This window comes from Borostomias antarcticus (assembly GCF_949987555.1).
Source record: "Borostomias antarcticus genome assembly, chromosome: 22".
Taxonomy (NCBI): Eukaryota; Metazoa; Chordata; class Actinopteri; order Stomiiformes; family Stomiidae; genus Borostomias; species Borostomias antarcticus.
The window spans coordinates 2,680,547-2,702,238 of NC_140255.1; the positions used below are offsets into that span (position 1 = coordinate 2,680,547).

At 49.1% G+C, this 21,692-nt stretch overlaps 1 protein-coding gene across 1 annotated transcript in view; it reads left to right on the forward strand.

The window, feature by feature from the left end:
* The first annotated feature begins 1,075 nt into the window (after positions 1-1,075).
* Positions 1,076-21,692, forward strand: part of sec24b (SEC24 homolog B, COPII coat complex component) — a 31,572-nt gene continuing 10,955 nt past the window's right edge. Inside the window, exons 1-10 of the mRNA XM_084455980.1 lie at positions 1,076-1,302; positions 9,041-9,724; positions 11,049-11,192; positions 11,593-11,730; positions 14,477-14,560; positions 14,905-15,062; positions 16,311-16,498; positions 17,748-17,850; positions 18,704-18,830; positions 19,245-19,354. Of these exons, the coding sequence (XP_084312106.1) occupies positions 1,209-1,302; positions 9,041-9,724; positions 11,049-11,192; positions 11,593-11,730; positions 14,477-14,560; positions 14,905-15,062; positions 16,311-16,498; positions 17,748-17,850; positions 18,704-18,830; positions 19,245-19,354 (1,830 nt within the window). The 5' untranslated portion in view covers positions 1,076-1,208. The remainder of the gene's footprint in view (positions 1,303-9,040; positions 9,725-11,048; positions 11,193-11,592; positions 11,731-14,476; positions 14,561-14,904; positions 15,063-16,310; positions 16,499-17,747; positions 17,851-18,703; positions 18,831-19,244; positions 19,355-21,692) is intronic.

Here is a 21,692-nt window from a genome sequence, read left to right on the forward strand (position 1 = left end):
CTATGATGCATACATTAAATAATAAAATTAAAATAGCCTTTTATTGTAGTTTACATTAAGTTGGAACAACCACAGGTTGGGTACCTGATATTGACAATGATAATTCTGTCTGTGATTCAAGAATTATTTGTTACATCCATTATACCAGTAGAGTATAAGGGAGTAAATGTCTTATGTTCTGGCTCCTCAGCCTAGCAGTAACAACTGAATAATAATAAAAACACATATAATAGATAAATATGGTGTGCGTTAAGTACATGGTGCATGAAAGGTGTATGGTGCAAATGCGCATTGTTTGTGCATGTTGGTGTGTGTTTGTGTATGCGCCGTGTGAGTCTGTGTGAGTCTTTGTGTGTCTGTGTGTGTCTGTGTGTCTGTCACAGGCTACAGGCCTGATGGAAATGGTGCCAGAGCCTGGAGGTCCAGGCCTATACCGGATACCGTTTGCCAGACGGCAGCAGTTGAAACAGGCTATGATGATGTGTGTTGTTAGCCCGATATCAGACAGAATTGTCAACTTGTTTCACTCCGTTGAGATCTTCAACTTCAGTGAAGTGGGCTGGGTAGTGTGAATGTCCAGGGTAGTGTGTTTTCCTGTTGTCCTCTATTTCAGCCCATGTTTGAAACACGAAGCTAATCTAAATTGTGATAGAAATCTCCCATACATCCTCTCCAAATGTAATAAAAACGCATTATATTTATTTCTAGGTCTGATTCAGACATAGTCCTGTATGTTTTATTGTAATTCTGTCCTGTTGTTTGTAACTTAGTGTAACGAGTGCTGAATGATTGTGAACAGGTCACACTTGAAAATGAGTCCTCTGAACTCAACGTGTTTTTTTTTTACCTGTATAAATAAAGGTTAAATAAAAATAAATCAGAAAAATAATTATTGAGAATGAGATGGAATCTCATTATCTGGACATCATGTTTTCCCCATTTGCTCCACTAGGTGGCGCCGTTTTGCTGGTTGTGATTCTCCAGGCCAGCCAGCCCCATGCAGCCAGCCAGTCGCATAGAAACGGCTTCACAGATAATCGCCTCAAGTGGGTTAGGATCTAGTCGTCGTAGCTGGAGCAGCTGGTGCTTCAGGGTCAGGGGATTCACAACAACACCAGTCCAGTGGAATATAGTTCCTGGTTTGCTGACCACCTCTGATGTGTCCTTGTTACCCTGTGCATCAGTGTTCATAAGGAGAGGACCCAGAGATGTCTGCGCCGGGTTTCACCAACCTGAACACCTCTGTGGGTCACAGCCTGAACACAACGACGAGGGGTGGAGCAGCACCCTCCCATCAGAACGGTAACCAGGCCTGGATGAGCTAGCTAGAGCTAGGAGGCTAACTGGGTTATCTGTGTAGCTAGCTAGAGCTAGGAGGCTAACTGGGTTATCTGCCTGGTAGCTAGAGCTAGGAGGCTAACTGGGTTATCTGCCTGGTAGCTAGCTAGAGCTAGGAAGCTAACTGGGTTATCTGTGTAGCTAGCTAGAGCTAGGAGGCTAACTGGGTTATCTGCCTGGTAGCTAGAGCTAGGAGGCTAACTGGGTTATCTGCCTGGTAGCTAGCTAGAGCTAGGAAGCTAACTGGGTTATCTGTGTAGCTAGCTAGAGCTAGGAGGCTAACTGGGTTATCTGCCTGGTAGCTTGCTAGAGCTAGGAAGCTAACTGGGTTATCTGTGTAGCTAGCTAGAGCTAGGAAGCTAACTGGGTTATCTGCCTGGTAGCTAGAGCTAGGAAGCTAACTGGGTTATCTGTGTAGCTAGCTAGAGCTAGGAAGCTAACTGGGTTATCTGCCTGGTAGCTAGAGCTAGGAGGCTAACTGGGTTATCTGCCTGGTAGCTAGCTAGAGCTAGGAGGCTAACTGGGTTATCTGTGTAGCTAGCTAGAGCTAGGAGGCTAACTGGGTTATCTGCCTGGTAGCTTGCTAGAGCTAGGAAGCTAACTGGGTTATCTGTGTAGCTAGCTAGAGCTAGGAAGCTAACTGGGTTATCTGCCTGGTAGCTAGAGCTAGGAAGCTAACTGGGTTATCTGTGTAGCTAGCTAGAGCTAGGAAGCTAACTGGGTTATCTGTGTAGCTAGCTAGAGCTAGGAGGCTAACTGGGTTATCTGCCTGGTAGCTAGCTAGAGCTAGGAAGCTAACTGGGTTATCTGCCTGGTAGCTTGCTAGAGCTAGGAAGCTAACTGGGTTATCTGTGTAGCTAGCTAGAGCTAGGAAGCTAACTGGGTTATCTGTGTAGCTAGCTAGAGCTAGGAGGCTAACTGGGTTATCTGTGTAGCTAGAGCTAGGAAGCTAACTGGGTTATCTGCCTGGTAGCTTGCTAGAGCTAGGAAGCTAACTGGGTTATCTGTGTAGCTAGCTAGAGCTAGGAAGCTAACTGGGTTATCTGCCTGGTAGCTTGCTAGAGCTAGGAAGCTAACTGGGTTATCTGTGTAGCTAGCTAGAGCTAGGAAGCTAACTGGGTTATCTGCCTGGTAGCTTGCTAGAGCTAGGAAGCTAACTGGGTTATCTGCCTGGTAGCTAGCTAGAGCTAGGAAGCTAACTGGGTTATCTGTGTAGCTAGCTAGAGCTAGGAAGCTAACTGGGTTATCTGCCTGGTAGCTTGCTAGAGCTAGGAAGCTAACTGGGTTATCTGTGTAGCTAGCTAGAGCTAGGAAGCTAACTGGGTTATCTGCCTGGTAGCTTGCTAGAGCTAGGAAGCTAACTGGGTTATCTGTGTAGCTAGCTAGAGCTAGGAAGCTAACTGGGTTATCTGTGTAGCTAGCTAGAGCTAGCAAGCTAACTGGGTTATCTGCCTGGTAGCTTGCTAGAGCTAGGAAGCTAACTGGGTTATCTGTGTAGCTAGCTATAGCTAGGAAGCTAACTGGGTTATCTGTGTAGCTAGCTAGAGCTAGGAGGCTAACTGGGTTATCTGTGTAGCTAGCTAGAGCTAGGAAGCTAACTGGGTTATCTGTGTAGCTAGCTAGAGCTAGGAGGCTAACTGGGTTATCTGTGCTAGAGCTAGGAAGCTAACTGGGTTATCTGGGTAGCTAGCTAGAGCTAGGAAGCTAACTGGGTTATCTGTGTAGCTAGCTAGAGCTAGGAGGCTAACTGGGTTATCTGTGTAGCTAGCTAGAGCTAGGAAGCTAACTGGGTTATCTGCCTGCTAGCTAGCTAGAGCTAGGAAGCTAACTGGGTTATCTGTGTAGCTAGCTAGAGCTAGGAAGCTAACTGGGTTATCTGTGTAGCTAGCTAGAGCTAGGAAGCTAACTGGGTTATCTGTGTAGCTAGCTAGAGCTAGGAAGCTAACTGGGTTATCTGTCTGGTAGCTAGCTAGAGCTAGGAAGCTAACTGGGTTATCTGCCTGGTAGCTTGCTAGAGCTAGGAAGCTAACTGGGTTATCTGTGTAGCTAGCTAGAGCTAGGAAGCTAACTGGGTTATCTGTGTAGCTAGCTAGAGCTAGGAGGCTAACTGGGTTATCTGTGTAGCTAGAGCTAGGAAGCTAACTGGGTTATCTGTGCTAGAGCTAGGAAGCTAACTGGGTTATCTGGGTAGCTAGCTAGAGCTAGGAAGCTAACTGGGTTATCTGTGTAGCTAGCTAGAGCTAGGAGGCTAACTGGGTTATCTGTGTAGCTAGCTAGAGCTAGGAAGCTAACTGGGTTATCTGCCTGCTAGCTAGCTAGAGCTAGGAAGCTAACTGGGTTATCTGTGTAGCTAGCTAGAGCTAGGAAGCTAACTGGGTTATCTGTGTAGCTAGCTAGAGCTAGGAAGCTAACTGGGTTATCTGTGTAGCTAGCTAGAGCTAGGAAGCTAACTGGGTTATCTGTCTGGTAGCTAGCTAGAGCTAGGAAGCTAACTGGGTTATCTGCCTGGTAGCTTGCTAGAGCTAGGAAGCTAACTGGGTTATCTGTGTAGCTAGCTAGAGCTAGGAAGCTAACTGGGTTATCTGTGTAGCTAGCTAGAGCTAGGAGGCTAACTGGGTTATCTGTGTAGCTAGAGCTAGGAAGCTAACTGGGTTATCTGCCTGGTAGCTTGCTAGAGCTAGGAAGCTAACTGGGTTATCTGTGTAGCTAGCTAGAGCTAGGAAGCTAACTGGGTTATCTGCCTGGTAGCTTGCTAGAGCTAGGAAGCTAACTGGGTTATCTGTGTAGCTAGCTAGAGCTAGGAAGCTAACTGGGTTATCTGCCTGGTAGCTTGCTAGAGCTAGGAAGCTAACTGGGTTATCTGCCTGGTAGCTAGCTAGAGCTAGGAAGCTAACTGGGTTATCTGTGTAGCTAGCTAGAGCTAGGAAGCTAACTGGGTTATCTGCCTGGTAGCTTGCTAGAGCTAGGAAGCTAACTGGGTTATCTGTGTAGCTAGCTAGAGCTAGGAAGCTAACTGGGTTATCTGCCTGGTAGCTTGCTAGAGCTAGGAAGCTAACTGGGTTATCTGTGTAGCTAGCTAGAGCTAGGAAGCTAACTGGGTTATCTGTGTAGCTAGCTAGAGCTAGCAAGCTAACTGGGTTATCTGCCTGGTAGCTTGCTAGAGCTAGGAAGCTAACTGGGTTATCTGTGTAGCTAGCTAGAGCTAGGAAGCTAACTGGGTTATCTGTGTAGCTAGCTAGAGCTAGGAGGCTAACTGGGTTATCTGTGTAGCTAGCTAGAGCTAGGAAGCTAACTGGGTTATCTGTGTAGCTAGCTAGAGCTAGGAGGCTAACTGGGTTATCTGTGCTAGAGCTAGGAAGCTAACTGGGTTATCTGGGTAGCTAGCTAGAGCTAGGAAGCTAACTGGGTTATCTGTGTAGCTAGCTAGAGCTAGGAGGCTAACTGGGTTATCTGTGTAGCTAGCTAGAGCTAGGAAGCTAACTGGGTTATCTGTGTAGTTAGCTAGAGCTAGGAGGCTAACTGGGTTATCTGTGTAGCTAGCTAGAGCTAGGAAGCTAACTGGGTTATCTGCCTGCTAGCTAGCTAGAGCTAGGAAGCTAACTGGGTTATCTGTGTAGCTAGCTAGAGCTAGGAAGCTAACTGGGTTATCTGTGTAGCTAGCTAGAGCTAGGAAGCTAACTGGGTTATCTGTGTAGCTAGCTAGAGCTAGGAAGCTAACTGGGTTATCTGTCTGGTAGCTAGCTAGAGCTAGGAAGCTAACTGGGTTATCTGCCTGGTAGCTAGCTAGAGCTAGGAAGCTAACTGGGTTATCTGCCTGGTAGCTAGCTAGAGCTAGGAGGCTAACTGGGTTATCTGCCTGCTAGCTAGCTAGAGCTAGGAAGCTAACTGGGTTATCTGCCTGGTAGCTAGCTAGAGCTAGGAAGCTAACTGGGTTATCTGCCTGGTAGCTAGCTAGAGCTAGGAGGCTAACTGGGTTATCTGTGAGGCTAGCTAGAGCTAGGAAGCTAACTGGGTTATCTGTGAGGCTAGCTAGAGCTAGGAAGCTAACTGGGTTATCTGTGAGGCTAGCTAGAGCTAGGAAGCTAACTGGGTTATCTGTGAGGCTAGCTAGAGCTAGGAGGCTAACTGGGTTATCTGTGTAGCTAGCTAGAGCTAGGAAGCTAACTGGGTTATCTGTGTAGCTAGCTAGAGCTAGGAGGCTAACTGGGTTATCTGCCTGGTAGCTTGCTAGAGCTAGGAAGCTAACTGGGTTATCTGTGTAGCTAGCTAGAGCTAGGAAGCTAACTGGGTTATCTGTGTAACTAGCTAGAGCTAGGAGGCTATCTGGGTTATCTGTGTAACTAGCTAGAGCTAGGAGGCTAACTGGGTTATCTGTGTAGCTAGCTAGAGCTAGGAAGCTAACTGGGTTATCTGTGTAGCTAGCTAGAGCTAGGAGGCTAACTGGGTTATCTGCCTGGTAGCTAGCTAGAGCTAGGAGGCTAACTGGGTTATCTGTGTAGCTAGCTAGAGCTAGGAAGCTAACTGGGTTATCTGCCTGGTAGCTAGCTAGAGCTAGGAGGCTAACTGGGTTATCTGCCTGGTAGCTAGCTAGAGCTAGGAGGCTAACTGGGTTATCTGCCTGGTAGCTAGCTAGAGCTAGGAAGCTAACTGGGTTATCTGCCTGGTAGCTTGCTAGAGCTAGGAAGCTAACTGGGTTATCTGTGTAGCTAGCTAGAGCTAGGAAGCTAACTGGGTTATCTGTGTAGCTAGCTAGAGCTAGGAAGCTAACTGGGTTATCTGCCTGGTAGCTAGCTAGAGCTAGGAAGCTAACTGGGTTATCTGCCTGGTAGCTTGCTAGAGCTAGGAAGCTAACTGGGTTATCTGTGTAGCTAGCTAGAGCTAGGAAGCTAACTGGGTTATCTGCCTGGTAGCTTGCTAGAGCTAGGAAGCTAACTGGGTTATCTGTGTAGCTAGCTAGAGCTAGGAAGCTAACTGGGTTATCTGTGTAGCTAGCTAGAGCTAGCAAGCTAACTGGGTTATCTGCCTGGTAGCTTGCTAGAGCTAGGAAGCTAACTGGGTTATCTGTGTAGCTAGCTAGAGCTAGGAGGCTAACTGGGTTATCTGTGTAGCTAGCTAGAGCTAGGAAGCTAACTGGGTTATCTGTGTAGTTAGCTAGAGCTAGGAGGCTAACTGGGTTATCTGTGTAGCTAGCTAGAGCTAGGAAGCTAACTGGGTTATCTGCCTGCTAGCTAGCTAGAGCTAGGAAGCTAACTGGGTTATCTGTGTAGCTAGCTAGAGCTAGGAAGCTAACTGGGTTATCTGTGTAGCTAGCTAGAGCTAGGAAGCTAACTGGGTTATCTGTGTAGCTAGCTAGAGCTAGGAAGCTAACTGGGTTATCTGTCTGGTAGCTAGCTAGAGCTAGGAAGCTAACTGGGTTATCTGCCTGGTAGCTAGCTAGAGCTAGGAAGCTAACTGGGTTATCTGCCTGGTAGCTAGCTAGAGCTAGGAGGCTAACTGGGTTATCTGCCTGCTAGCTAGCTAGAGCTAGGAAGCTAACTGGGTTATCTGCCTGGTAGCTAGCTAGAGCTAGGAAGCTAACTGGGTTATCTGCCTGGTAGCTAGCTAGAGCTAGGAGGCTAACTGGGTTATCTGTGAGGCTAGCTAGAGCTAGGAAGCTAACTGGGTTATCTGTGAGGCTAGCTAGAGCTAGGAAGCTAACTGGGTTATCTGTGAGGCTAGCTAGAGCTAGGAAGCTAACTGGGTTATCTGTGAGGCTAGCTAGAGCTAGGAGGCTAACTGGGTTATCTGTGTAGCTAGCTAGAGCTAGGAAGCTAACTGGGTTATCTGTGTAGCTAGCTAGAGCTAGGAGGCTAACTGGGTTATCTGCCTGGTAGCTAGCTAGAGCTAGGAAGCTAACTGGGTTATCTGCCTGGTAGCTTGCTAGAGCTAGGAAGCTAACTGGGTTATCTGTGTAGCTAGCTAGAGCTAGGAAGCTAACTGGGTTATCTGCCTGGTAGCTTGCTAGAGCTAGGAAGCTAACTGGGTTATCTGTGTAGCTAGCTAGAGCTAGGAAGCTAACTGGGTTATCTGTGTAACTAGCTAGAGCTAGGAGGCTATCTGGGTTATCTGTGTAACTAGCTAGAGCTAGGAGGCTAACTGGGTTATCTGTGTAGCTAGCTAGAGCTAGGAAGCTAACTGGGTTATCTGTGTAGCTAGCTAGAGCTAGGAGGCTAACTGGGTTATCTGCCTGGTAGCTAGCTAGAGCTAGGAGGCTAACTGGGTTATCTGTGTAGCTAGCTAGAGCTAGGAAGCTAACTGGGTTATCTGCCTGGTAGCTAGCTAGAGCTAGGAGGCTAACTGGGTTATCTGCCTGGTAGCTAGCTAGAGCTAGGAAGCTAACTGGGTTATCTGCCTGGTAGCTTGCTAGAGCTAGGAAGCTAACTGGGTTATCTGTGTAGCTAGCTAGAGCTAGGAAGCTAACTGGGTTATCTGTGTAGCTAGCTAGAGCTAGGAAGCTAACTGGGTTATCTGCCTGGTAGCTAGCTAGAGCTAGGAAGCTAACTGGGTTATCTGCCTGGTAGCTTGCTAGAGCTAGGAAGCTAACTGGGTTATCTGTGTAGCTAGCTAGAGCTAGGAAGCTAACTGGGTTATCTGCCTGGTAGCTTGCTAGAGCTAGGAAGCTAACTGGGTTATCTGTGTAGCTAGCTAGAGCTAGGAAGCTAACTGGGTTATCTGTGTAGCTAGCTAGAGCTAGCAAGCTAACTGGGTTATCTGCCTGGTAGCTTGCTAGAGCTAGGAAGCTAACTGGGTTATCTGTGTAGCTAGCTAGAGCTAGGAAGCTAACTGGGTTATCTGTGTAGCTAGCTAGAGCTAGGAGGCTAACTGGGTTATCTGTGTAGCTAGCTAGAGCTAGGAAGCTAACTGGGTTATCTGTGTAGCTAGCTAGAGCTAGGAGGCTAACTGGGTTATCTGTGCTAGAGCTAGGAAGCTAACTGGGTTATCTGGGTAGCTAGCTAGAGCTAGGAAGCTAACTGGGTTATCTGTGTAGCTAGCTAGAGCTAGGAGGCTAACTGGGTTATCTGTGTAGCTAGCTAGAGCTAGGAGGCTAACTGGGTTATCTGCCTGGTAGCTTGCTAGAGCTAGGAAGCTAACTGGGTTATCTGTGTAGCTAGCTAGAGCTAGGAAGCTAACTGGGTTATCTGTGTAGCTAGCTAGAGCTAGGAAGCTAACTGGGTTATCTGCCTGGTAGCTTGCTAGAGGTAGGAAGCTAACTGGGTTCACACATGAAGACGAACCCTTTGTTCTGGGCAAGTGTATTAATTGGATCAATCAACGGAAGATGTATTTTGTTTGGATAACGTTACTAGATGCTAGTACTACTACACAGTGTGCCAACTGTCAAAGTAACGTTGGCTCGCAGGGACTAAGGGCTTGGCTTGACCCCAAGCGTTGTGATTAGATGCTTGCTAGCTAGCTTGATCGCTAACCAATTAGCTAGCCAGCTACTTAAGATTAGTTGGGGATTAGCGTTAGCTATCTATCATTGATACCTGGCTAGGAAGTCAGCTGACGAGTACTAGAGCCTTTTTGGGCTGTCAAGCTCTGTAGCCTATTCAGCACATCAGCCATATCTGACAGTAGCTTGCATTGCTTCCATTCACTGGCAATCCCTTTACCAACGTCCTGAGGCTGGCTGAATAAAATATTTCCCTTTTCTCCCCAGGCCCAGGACAGAACTACCCCCATCCTGCTACCGGCTATTATGGTGCCACACCTCAGCAGCAAGGCTACCCCACCATTCCAGCACACTGTGCCCCTGCCCCAAACAAAGCGCCCATCACGAACAATGACCACAGTGCTAACTACTACCACAACAGTCACCAGCAGCCCCCCCTGCCCTCTGCTGCCCCCAGCGTAGCCCCCACTGCGTACGGGCCCCCCCAGGGCTCACTCCCCCCGTCTCAGCCCTACGGCACCATGCCCCCCACAGCCTCCCTACCTACCTCCGCTGCCCCTTCAGATCCCCAGTATCCACAGTCATTACAGCAAGCAGTCCCGTACGGCACTCCCGGGGGCTATTATGGACAGCAATATCACACTCCCCAAGCGCAGCACCACCCCCAACAGCCGAATTTGGTATCGGCACCGCCAAGTGGTCATGGCGCCCCACTCTCCCCCATTGTCTCTTACCCGTCTGCACCGGGCAACAGCCAGTACGGGACGCTACGATCCTCCCAGGGCGCCTCCGCCCCTGGACCCGTTCCCAATCTGATGGCCGCTCCGTTGCACCAGTACCCCCCTGGAAATGGTACCAGTCACCCAGTGTCCACTGTGGCTGGGCATCCTGGATTCAGCATGGCTGGTCCGCCTGGTCAACTCCCCACAGTCAATGGCCAGGGAAACACAGGTAGGACCAGTCAACCCACTGGGTCTGGGTGTGTTTGCTCTTCTCACCCAGAGGGCTGTTGCAGATTATATCAATCAATCAATCAAAGCTTTATTTGTATAGCGCATTTCATACCCAGAGGCAACACAATGCAACACAATGCGCTTACTTATATTATAGCCTAAAAAACATTGAGGCTGTTCTCATCCTCTAGTCAATCACTAAAATAACTGACACAATGACACCTACCTACAGTCACCCACCTAATACATACAGTAGCATTCCAGCCCTTCCTAATATGCTGTTTCCATGCCCCTGCTACCTTTAACCCGGGGTGTACAGTACACATGGGTTTAGAAACCCTATCAGGCTGTATGCTAATGCTACCATAAACCAGGATTTTACGTTCTGGTCCCTCTCTTCTACAGTATAACCTTTTGAAAATAATGACCAAATTTGCATCTTGGTACTACTTGTACAGTATATGTCATTCATAGGGCTGTGCAATAAAATCGATATCGAGCAATACATCGCAATATTTTTCCCCCCACAATACTTCGTTTGTTTGCGGTACAGTATCAATACATTTATTAATTTTTTTGCACAAGGAAAATATATAGAACAAGACAGGGAATAGGTATAGATATAGAAAATTAACGATATAATTCAGCCATATATACATTATTCATGTTTTAAATGGATTTAAAATGTCCTTACATTACCTCCGCCCTCAGGGTCATCTCCAGGGAGCAGGGGCTGGAGTTGTATTTCCAGCTGTATTTTAAAATTTCAGTAAATTATGTAGAGTATCGCAATATGTATTGTATCGTATCGCAATGTATCGTGATAGTATGGTATCGTGACCCATGTATCGTGATAGTATGGTATCGTGACCCATGTATCGTGATAGTATGGCATCGTGACCCATGTATCGTGATAGTATGGTATCGTGACCCATGTATCGTGAGAGTATGGTATCGTGACCCATGTATCGTGATAGTATGGTATCGTGACCCATGTATCGTGATAGTATGGCATCGTGACCCATGTATCGTGATAGTATGGTATCGTGACCCATGTATCGTGAGAGTATGGTATGGTATCGTGACCCATGTATCGTGATAGTATGGTATCGTGACCCATGTATCGTGATAGTATGGTATCGTGACCCATGTATCGTAATAGTATGGTATCGTGACCCATGTATCGTGATAGTATCGTATTGTGACGCATGTATCGTGAGAGTATGGTATCGTGACCCATGTATCGTGATGCCCAAGTCATTGGTCTTTGTTATCCCCATCTTTGTGTCCCCTTGTTATCCCCATCTTTGTGTCCCCCACAGTCCAAGCCCCCGTCCCCCAACACTACGACCACAGCCTCCACTCCTCGGTGGCGCATGACCATTACAGGGGGGGTGCAGGGGGAGAAGGACCACCCTCAGGGACCCCCTCAACTTCAGTCCATTCCTCACCAGGACACCACCAAGGTAAATACCAGAGAGAGAGAGAGAGAGAGAGAGGGGGAGGGAGGGAGGGAGGGAGAGGGGGAGGTGTGAGGGAAGGAGAGGGGGAGGGAGTGGGTGAGAGGGAGAGAGAGAGATTAGGACTGATGTCACCAATGGTGTTGTGTCTGTAAGCTACTAATGCGATGTAAGCTACTCATGCGGTTGGTTTGGTGTAAGCTATTATGATACTCATGACATTAATTTTCTGTTATTTCCTTTACTCTCCGGTGAGAGTACAGTAATGGAATACAATAATAAAACACACACGTACACACACGCACACACACACTGACATGCCGTGGGAACTGCCTGTTCACCCCCCCCACCCCCCCCTCCAGGGCTGACAGTTGTTATGTTTCTGTACCTCTCCCACCCCCCACAGGCATGCACTACGGATATGTTGCTAATAGTGGCGCTAGCTCTGCAGCCTCCCGCGCCACAGCCGCAGTCCCGGCCCCCTCGTCATCCAGCTCCGATGATGATGATGAGGAGGAGGAGGATGATGAGGATGAGGAAGCAGGTCTGCTTTAGCTTCTACTCCCCCCCCCCCCCCTCCGACTCCACCCCATCTCGCTCACTTCCCGAAAACAAACCACCCTAACCATCCAGCAACTCTGTTTCACCTCAACCCTTTGCCACCTCACCTTCAACTTGGATATGTGCCACTTTATCTGCTGGCTGTCCCCTAGCACCCCCGCTCCCCCCCCCGCTCCCCCCCCCGGACCACCATTACTCCTGCGCTTCACGTACCGCCACACGCTGTCCAGTTCCTCTGCTGCTCAGTCAACAGCCTTCAGTGTTCAACAGTAAACCCATCATCTTCATCATCTTCATCCCTCCGGCTTTCATTGGTGATGATAGTGACGGGCAGGAAGCCCAGACTGTTGCTTGACATGAAGCGTGTCAGTCGAGAGAGAGAGAGAGAGAGTTTCGCCATCGTAGCTAATATGAATTAATTGGATTTTAATTTGTCATGCAGACTGCGTCCTCATGGTCAAGCCTGTCTCAGTCCAGTGGCAGTCAGGAAGCGATCTGTCTTCATTCAATTTATAACATTCTCCTCATTCTGCAGATTTATTTATATATATATATATATATATATATATATATATATATATATATATATACTTACATTATTACCTCTGTCAGATTCCATTTTAGAAATAAGCATTTGAGAGACCTACTATTTCCCTGATCATTATGCCTCTTTCAAGCTGCGTTCTTCTGTTAGATATAATTTTACCTCATGCGTTACATATATAAATCCTACTTCACACTCCACGTTTTTGTAAAGACATGAAAGAATTGCTCTCTCCTCAAGTCACCGTCAATGTCATGAAGTTGTCCCTTTCCCCTTTTTTTTTTATCCTCACATTGTGCCTTTCACGTTTTCTGAGCAGTGTGATTGGTGGACTGTGTGAGCAGCGGCCCGCCCAGGGCTCTGATGAGAGGGTGCTGATGAGGAGCATCCTCAGGCTGTTCCTCCCCTGAGGAGAGATGGAAACGCCTGGAGGTTAACGGCTATTTAAATATAGACGCTCCCCCTGCAAGCGAGGACGTGTCTCTGTGGCTTCAGCTCGCTGGCCTCCTCTGATTGGCACCGCTACACTAGCGCTCGTTAGCACCTCTCATTAGCACCTCTCATTAGCACCTCGGCTCGTAGCCTCGCTCCTTTTAGCCTTCACACTGACACTTTCCCCTCTAGCTCTTCAAACGCTCCCTGACTTCATGCCCATTCTCTGTCCCTTTCTCTTCAGCCGTCTTCCCCAAGCCGCTCGCTCGTACGACATCGTCGTCTTTGCTTTCCCGTCGTCCGTTTGTGGTTCCGCTCTCCTGTTTCAACGTGACGTGCGGCAGGGCAGGGGCATCTCATCCATTTCAGCTCCACACTTCTGATTTAATTCAGGGTGTTAACATGATGACGTTTAAGAAGCCATTCGATGCCTGGACCTGTCAGAGTGTGAGGAAGCAGATCAGTCGGGCGAGAGTGGTTCTTCCAGGCGGGCAGGTGCGCTCCCCAGAGCTGGTAATCCAGAGAGGGGTGGATTTAGCCCCGGGTAATTGGAGCTGATCCAGGGGGCTCTTAGCGCTGGCAGCAGGCTATCTTTGTTCATCGGCGCAGGTCTCCTGCTTGGCCCAGTTGGATTAATGGATGTCTCTTCCAGGCCTTCATCCCCCTCATCTTCCCATGCTAGAGTTTGTATGCGTGAGAGCGCACGCCTGGCGTCGTCCAAATCTGGGTGCGAGGCCTGAAAGCTTCAGCTCTCTCCCGTTAGTCCTCCAGGACCCAGAGGGGAGGGTCTGACTTGCTAAGTAGGACCGGGAGGTGCTTTCTGTTCCCCCGCCATCACTGCTGCTTCAGCTCCACACCATCTCCACAACCCCCTGGGCCAGCTTTCACCAGCTCAGCGCTAAGTGCATCCTGTTGTGGGTCATTTCCTTCCCTCCAGCTCCTCATCATTCCCCCTGCTCGTGTCCACTGCCTGAGCCCCTGCAGAGTTTCCGGCTTTTGCTCACGGTAGTTTCGACAACTACTGAAAGAGCTGCCGTTTATTCGCCACTTGGTTTCCTTCTGTCTGGGAAAAATTGCTCTCAGAAGTAGTAGCCTTGTTTCTCAGATGCATAAAGTAAGGATTTGAATCTTATCACTGCCAGTGAGGAGAGTTACAAGTAAGACTCATTATAAAATCTTTACAAAAGCAAAGGGGAATTACAGAACACTGTTTTTATACTGTAACTGAAATACACCCCTAAACATAAATGTATCCAATGGAAGTGTAGCATGTAAATCTTTCTTAACCAATCATTGAACAGTCTGAAGATGCAGAGGAGACAAGACCATCTGGTAGATAAGGATGAGCCCGCTGTGGAGTTGATGTTCTCCACACCCATCTCATCCTGAGGGTTTTCCTGCAGTGTCATGCTGAGAGAGATTTGATGTTATCAACTTATTTGAGCTGAGCTTCATGGCTGAACCCCTCTCTGAAAGGCCATCTGGTCATTTAGGGGTCGTAAACTTTGATTAAAGGCTTGTGGCAATTAACTAGACATCCTGGCATTCCTTTTCTTTAGTCAAATGGCACTAGGGCAAACTGAAAAGTCTTCCACACTTCCTTCCTCCTTTCCTTCCTTCCTTCCTTCCTTCCTTCCTTCCTTCCTTCCTTCCTTCCTTCCTTCCTTCCTTCCTTCCTTCCTTCCTTCCTTCCTTCCTTCCTTCCTTACTCCCTCCCTCCCTCCCTCCCTTGTCTTATCCTGTCCTTTCCTAGGTGGTGATACGTCATCCTCCACCACTGGCAGTGCGTCTCCAGTCCCCAACAGCTACGAGTCCCTGGAGGGGGGCAGTTACCCAGGTACACTAACACACACTGCTGTGCACTGCAAGCGCCTACAGACACACCAACACGCCTGCAGCCTCCCTCCCTCTCTCTCTCTCTCTCTCACTCTCTCACTCTCTCTCTCTCTCTCACTCTCTCACTCTCTCTCTCTCTCACTCTCTCACTCTCTCTCTCTCTCTCTCTCTCACTCTCTCTCACTCTCTCACACTCTCACTCTCTCTCTCTCTCTCTCACTCTCTCACTCTCTCTCTCTCTCTCTCTCTCTCTCTCTCTCTCTCACTCTCTCACTCTCTCACTCTCACTCTCTCACTCTCTCACTCTCTCACTCTCTCACTCTCTCTCTCTCTCTCTCTCTCCAGACTCCTCCATGGTTCCCTCCAATGACATGAGTAACCAGGTCCCGCCCTACGGATACCCCAGCATGCAGCCAGCCTATCAGCAGAGGCCTGCCTCCCGGACAGACTCCTCCCCCTCCCACATCGGGTACGACCCACCTGGATACCTGCAGTACCCCCAGGTAGGACCCTCTACAACTATTAACCTTCAAAGAGGTCCAGATAGAGAATATTCCCTGAAGTCTGGAGGGGTGTAAATCGAATTTGCGTGTCCTCAAATCCAAATTTTTGTGATTCCTTGTGTAGGCCATTCCTATCAAATGACTGTGTTTACTGTAATTGCGATACTCGTATGAAGTTGAGTAGGCTATCCCATTCCCTTCGTCAAATGACAGATCATCCTGAAACTGATCCCAGTGCTTGTTTTGTTGACATTTGTGAGGGAATGTATCAGGTGTCTGGCGGATCAATCATATTGGGGCTCAGATCGTTTATTTTCTCGTCGCGTCGCTTCACATTGCAGCTTTTAAGAATCGCCGTGGTCTGTTGCTGCCCGTGGGAATAAGGAACATATAAGTGTCCATTCTTGATGAAAAGATCGCCGTCTCCTTTTCTGTTTTCAGAGCACGACATGTTACTCTCCTCTCTCCAACTGCTCTCGTCTCGTCCGCACTGTGTGTCGCGCTCAGTCGGAATGCAAATATTTGATTGGCTAGTAGCATCACATGAGATCATTTGTGGTTCGCATTCAATGGTCAGTTTTCTCGCTCGCTAAAACAGTGCTGTTAAGCTGCAGCGGTTAAAATAGAAACGCTCCGGGGGCGCCCCGGTAGCTCACCGGGTAAGGCACGCCCCATATGAAGGCTAGTCTTTTACGCGGCGGACCCGGGTTCGATTCCTGGCTCGGGTTCTGTGCCGCATGTCCTCCCCTCTCTCTCTCTCCCACGTTTCCTGTCTCTCTCAACTGTCCTATCCCATTAAAGCTGAAAAGCCCTAAAAAATATCTTTAAAAAAAATTAAAATAAATAGAAACGCTCTGTCAAAATGTAGCCTAATAATGTATTGGTTATCGGTCCGGGTCCGGATAGGATCCAGAAACCGGACCGCGGCCTGCCTATCAGCGAGCACTGCTCTAGAGCCACGCCCTGTGCTGTAATACGTTATAAAACAGTCCAATAGGATCTGTGCACCAGCTCCACTACTTCCTGAAAGTCACTTGGCTTCTTTATTTCCTGTCCTATATTGATTGGATTAAGTGATTAATCAGGTGTGCGGCAGACCCAGCGCATACCTGATTAATCACTTAATCCAATCATATTGGACAGGAAATAAAGAAGCCAAGTGACTTTCAGGAAGTAGTGAAGCTGGTGCACAGAGCCTATATAGGAACACAGGACAGAATGTGACGTGTGTGTGTGTGTGTCTCCCAGCCTCCCTTCCCAGACCTGTCCCAGCTGTCGGCAGCCCTGGGGGGGTTGAGCGGGGTGCCGGAGCTGGAGCTGGAGGCCCTGCTGCCGGTCAACCTGCTGCAGGAGAGGAACCTGCTGCCCCCCAGGCCGCTGGAGGCCCCCGAACCCAACCTCAGCTCCGAACTCAAGAAGGCTAACTGCAGCCCTCAGTAAGCAGGGGGGGAGGGGGGGTGGAGAGTGGTTTGGTGTGTGTTTGTGTGCGTGTGGTATGGTATGGGGGGTGTGTTTGTGGTATGGTATGGGGGGTGTGTGTGTGGTATGGTATGGGGGGTGTGTGTGGTATGGTATGGGGGGTGTGTGTGGTATGGTATGGGGGGTGTGTGTGGTATGGTATGGGGGGTGTGTGTGTGGTATGGTATGGGGGGTGTGTGTGTGGTATGGTATGGGGGGTGTGTGTGTGGTATGGTATGGGGGGTGTGTGTGTGGTATGGTATGGGGGGTGTGTGTGGTATGGTATGGGGGGGGTGTGTGTGGTATGGTATGGGGGGTGTGTGTGGTATGGTATGGGGGGTGTGTGTGTGGTATGGTATGGGGGGTGTGTGTGGTATGGTATGGGGGGTGTGTGTGGTATGGTATGGGGGGTGTGTGTGTGGTATGGTATGGGGGGTGTGTGTGTGGTATGGTATGGGGGGTGTGTGTGTGGTATGGTATGGGGGGTGTGTGTGGTATGGTATGGGGGGTGTGTGTGGTATGGTATGGGGGGTGTGTGTGGTATGGTATGGGGGGGGTGTGTGTGGTATGGTATGGGGGGTGTGTGTGGTATGGTATGGGGGGTGTGTGTGTGGTATGGTATGGGGGGTGTGTGTGGTATGGTATGGGGGGTGTGTGTGGTATGGTATGGGGGGTGTGTGTGTGGTATGGTATGGGGGGTGTGTGTGTGGTATGGTATGGGGGGTGTGTGTGTGGTATGGTATGGGGGGTGTGTGTGGTATGGTATGGGGGGTGTGTGTGGTATGGTATGGGGGGTGTGTGTGGTATGGTATGGGGGGTGTGTGTGTGGTATGGTATGGTATGGGGGGTGTGTGTGGTATGGTATGGGGGGTGTGTGTGTGGTATGGTATGGGGGGTGTGTGTGTGGTATGGTATGGGGGGTGTGTGTGGTATGGTATGGGGGGTGTGTGTGTGGTATGGTATGGGGGGTGTGTGTGTGGTATGGTATGGGGGGTGTGTGTGGTATGGTATGGGGGGTGTGTGTGTGGTATGGTATGGGGGGTGTGTGTGTGGTATGGTATGGGGGGTGTGTGTGTGGTATGGTATGGGGGGTGTGTTTGTGGTATGGTATGGGGTGTGCGTTTGTGTGTAATATCTGGTCCGGCAAAACTGGCCTTTTTAAACGGCGGCCATTAGTTGACGGTGTTTCCATTCTCCCGCTCACTGCTCTGTCCTCGTTCTGTCCAGGACATTCCGGTGCACTCTGACCAACATCCCCCAGACCCAGACCCTGCTGACCAAAGCCAGACTCCCCCTGGGCCTGCTCCTCCACCCCTTCAGAGACCTGCAGGTGAGCCCTCCCCCTCACCCTGGCTGTCCTGGGTACGACGGAGAGAGAGCGTCTCTGTTCGCTCTCTAACGTCAGAGAAGGGTATCCTTCACAGCGAGACCACTCTCTCCCACGTTTCCTGTGGAGCAGGAATGGGCACCGGTTAAAACGACTCGAATATCTTGATGCAGTCAAGAGTTTGAACGGAGAGAGGCAGGAGGAGGAGGAGAGGCAGGAGGAGGAGAGGCAGGAGGAGGAGGAGAGGAGGAGAGGCAGGAGGAGGAGAGGCAGGAGGAGGAGAGGCAGGAGGAGAGAGGCAGGAGGAGGAGGAGAGGCAGGAGGAGGAGAGGCAGGAGGAGAGAGGCAGGAGGAGGAGAGGCAGGAGGAGGAGAGGAGGAGAGGCAGGAGGAGAGAGGCAGGAGGAGAGGCAGGAGGAGAGAGGCAGGAGGAGGAGGAGAGGAGGAGAGGCAGGAGGAGGAGGAGAGAGGCAGGAGGAGGAGAGGAGGAGAGGCAGGAGGAGGAGGAGAGGCAGGAGGAGGAGAGGAGGAGAGGCAGGAGGAGAGAGTGAAGAGCGGAGTTCTCTTAATGATCCCCAGTGGGAGATGGTGATACCACTGTCCTGATGAAGGTCTGACCGAAACGTTGACAGAAATAACACAGAGAAAAGTGCGTGTGGAAGTATGCAATGTTCTGTTAGGAAAGTTTGGAAAAGAGTGTCTCTATCACAGACGAGACGGCGTGAGACAGAGGGAGGTCAGACGCAGGTCACAGGTGCAGCGAGCGTTTTACAATTTAACACTTTCCCTATATTCTTCTTGTCTCTGCTTCTACATTTTCCTTCTGCCCCTCCTCCCCCCCCCCCCTCTATCTGCAGCAACTCCCGGTCATCACATCCAACACTATAGTGCGTTGTCGCTCCTGCCGGACCTACATTAACCCCTTCGTGTCCTTCCTGGACCAGAGGCGTTGGAAGTGTAATCTCTGTTACAGGGTGAACGATGGTAGGTAGTCCACTCTCACACTCTCTCTGTTTGATAGATAGACAGACAGACAGACAGAGGAGTCATTTATTAGGGGGCGGCTGTAGCTCAGTTGGTAGAGCGGGTCGTTCAGTGATCGAAGGGTCAATGGTTCGAATCCCAGCTCCAACTGTCTACATGTCGAAGTGTCCTTGAGCAAGACACCTAACCCCAAATTGCTCCCAATGAGCAGGTTAGCACCTTGCACGCCAGCTTCCGCCATTGGTGTGTGAATGGGTGAATGAGAGGCCATTGTAAAGCGCTTTGAGTGCCGCTAAGGTGGAAAAGCGCTATATAAATGCAGTCCATTTACCATTTATTGAATGTACTTTCTTTCTTATTGCTAGTTAGGAGTATTTGCTGGATGATCTGTCCTGTGTTCTCCACCCCTCCCAGTTCCAGATGAGTTCATGTACAACCCAGTGACCCGCTCCTATGGAGAACCCCACAAGAGACCAGAGGTCCAGAACTCCACCGTCGAGTTCATCGCCTCCTCAGACTACATGGTGAGAGACCTACATGGTTAGAGACCTCTCCTCTGTTCAGACTACATGGTGAGAGACCTCTCCTCTGTTCAGACTACATGGTTAGAGACCTCTCCTCTGTTCAGACTACATGGTTAGAGACCTACATGGTGAGAGACCTACATGGTTAGAGACCTACATGGTGAGAGACCTCTCCTCTGTTCAGACTACATGGTTAGAGACCTACATGGTTAGAGACCTACATGGTTAGAGACCTACATGGTGAGAGACCTCTCCTCTGTTCAGACTACATGGTGAGAGACCTACATGGTTAGAGACCTACATGGTTAGAGACCTACATGGTGAGAGACCTCTCCTCTGTTCAGACTACATGGTGAGAGACCTACATGGTTAGAGACCTACATGGTTAGAGACCTACATGGTGAGAGACCTACATGGTTAGAGACCTACATGGTCAGACTACATGGTGAGAGACCTACATGGTGAGAGACCTACATGGTTAGAGACCTACATGGTGAGAGACCTACATGGTTAGAGACCTACATGGTGAGAGACCTACATGGTTAGAGACCTACATGGTTAGAGACCTACATGGTTAGAGACCTACATGGTTAGAGACCTACATGGTGAGAGACCTACATGGTTAGAGACCTACATGGTTAGAGACCTACATGGTTAGAGACCTACATGGTGAGAGACCTACATGGTTAGAGACCTCTCCTCTGTTCAGACTACATGGTTAGAGACCTACATGGTTAGAGACCTACATGGTTAGAGACCTACATGGTGAGAGACCTCTCCTCTGTTCAGACTACATGGTTAGAGACCTACATGGTTAGAGACCTACATGGTGAGAGACCTCTCCTCTGTTCAGACTACATGGTGAGAGACCTACATGGTTAGAGACCTACATGGTTAGAGACCTACATGGTTAGAGACCTCTCCTCTGTTCAGACTACATGGTTAGAGACCTACATGGTTAGAGACCTACATGGTTAGAGACCTACATGGTTAGAGACCTACATGGTGAGAGACCTACATGGTGAGAGACCTCTCCTCTGTTCAGACTACATGGTTAGAGACCTACATGGTGAGAGACCTACATGGTTAGAGACCTACATGGTTAGAGACCTCTCCTCTGTTCAGACTACATGGTTAGAGACCTACATGGTTAGAGACCTACATGGTGAGAGACCTACATGGTTAGAGACCTACATGGTTAGAGACCTCTCCTCTGTTCAGACTACATGGTTAGAGACCTACATGGTGAGAGACCTACATGGTTAGAGACCTACATGGTTAGAGACCTACATGGTGAGAGACCTACATGGTGAGAGACCTCTCCTCTGTTCAGACTACATGGTGAGAGACCTACATGGTTAGAGACCTACATGGTGAGAGACCTACATGGTGAGAGACCTCTCCTCTGTTCAGACTACATGGTTAGAGACCTACATGGTGAGAGACCTACATGGTGAGAGACCTCTCCTCTGTTCAGACTACATGGTGAGAGAGCTCTCCTCTGTTCAGACTACATGGTGAGAGACCTACATGGTTAGAGACCTACATGGTTAGAGACCTACATGGTTAGAGACCTCTCCTCTGTTCAGACTACATGGTTAGAGACCTACATGGTTAGAGACCTACATGGTGAGAGACCTACATGGTGAGAGACCTACATGGTGAGAGACCTACATGGTTAGAGACCTACATGGTTAGAGACCTACATGGTTAGAGACCTCTCCTCTGTTCAGACTACATGGTGAGAGACCTACATGGTTAGAGACCTACATGGTTAGAGACCTCTCCTCTGTTCAGACTACATGGTGAGAGACCTACATGGTTAGAGACCTCTCCTCTGTTCAGACTACATGGTGAGAGACCTACATGGTTAGAGACCTACATGGTTAGAGACCTCTCCTCTGTTCAGACTACATGGTGAGAGACCTACATGGTTAGAGACCTCTCCTCTGTTCAGACTACATGGTTAGAGACCTACATGGTTAGAGACCTACATGGTGAGAGACCTACATGGTTAGAGACCTACATGGTTAGAGACCTCTCCTCTGTTCAAGAGGCAGTTCACTTTTTAGTCACTAGAGGGCAGATTGGCACTCATGATAGACAGCTAAATAAAGGGCATCATTTTATTCTGTGATTTCCTCTCTCTCTCTCTCTCTCTCTCTCTCTCTCTCTCTCTCTCTCTCTCTCTCTCTCTCTCTCGGCCTGTAGTATAGAAATGTGTCATCAAAAAAGCAAACACCAAGGCACTCTTCATGTTAAAATGTATTTGGTGTTAAGACATGTTCAGTTGAACAAAAAGTTGAAAAACGAACATGTTCTGCATGTGTTTGCATTT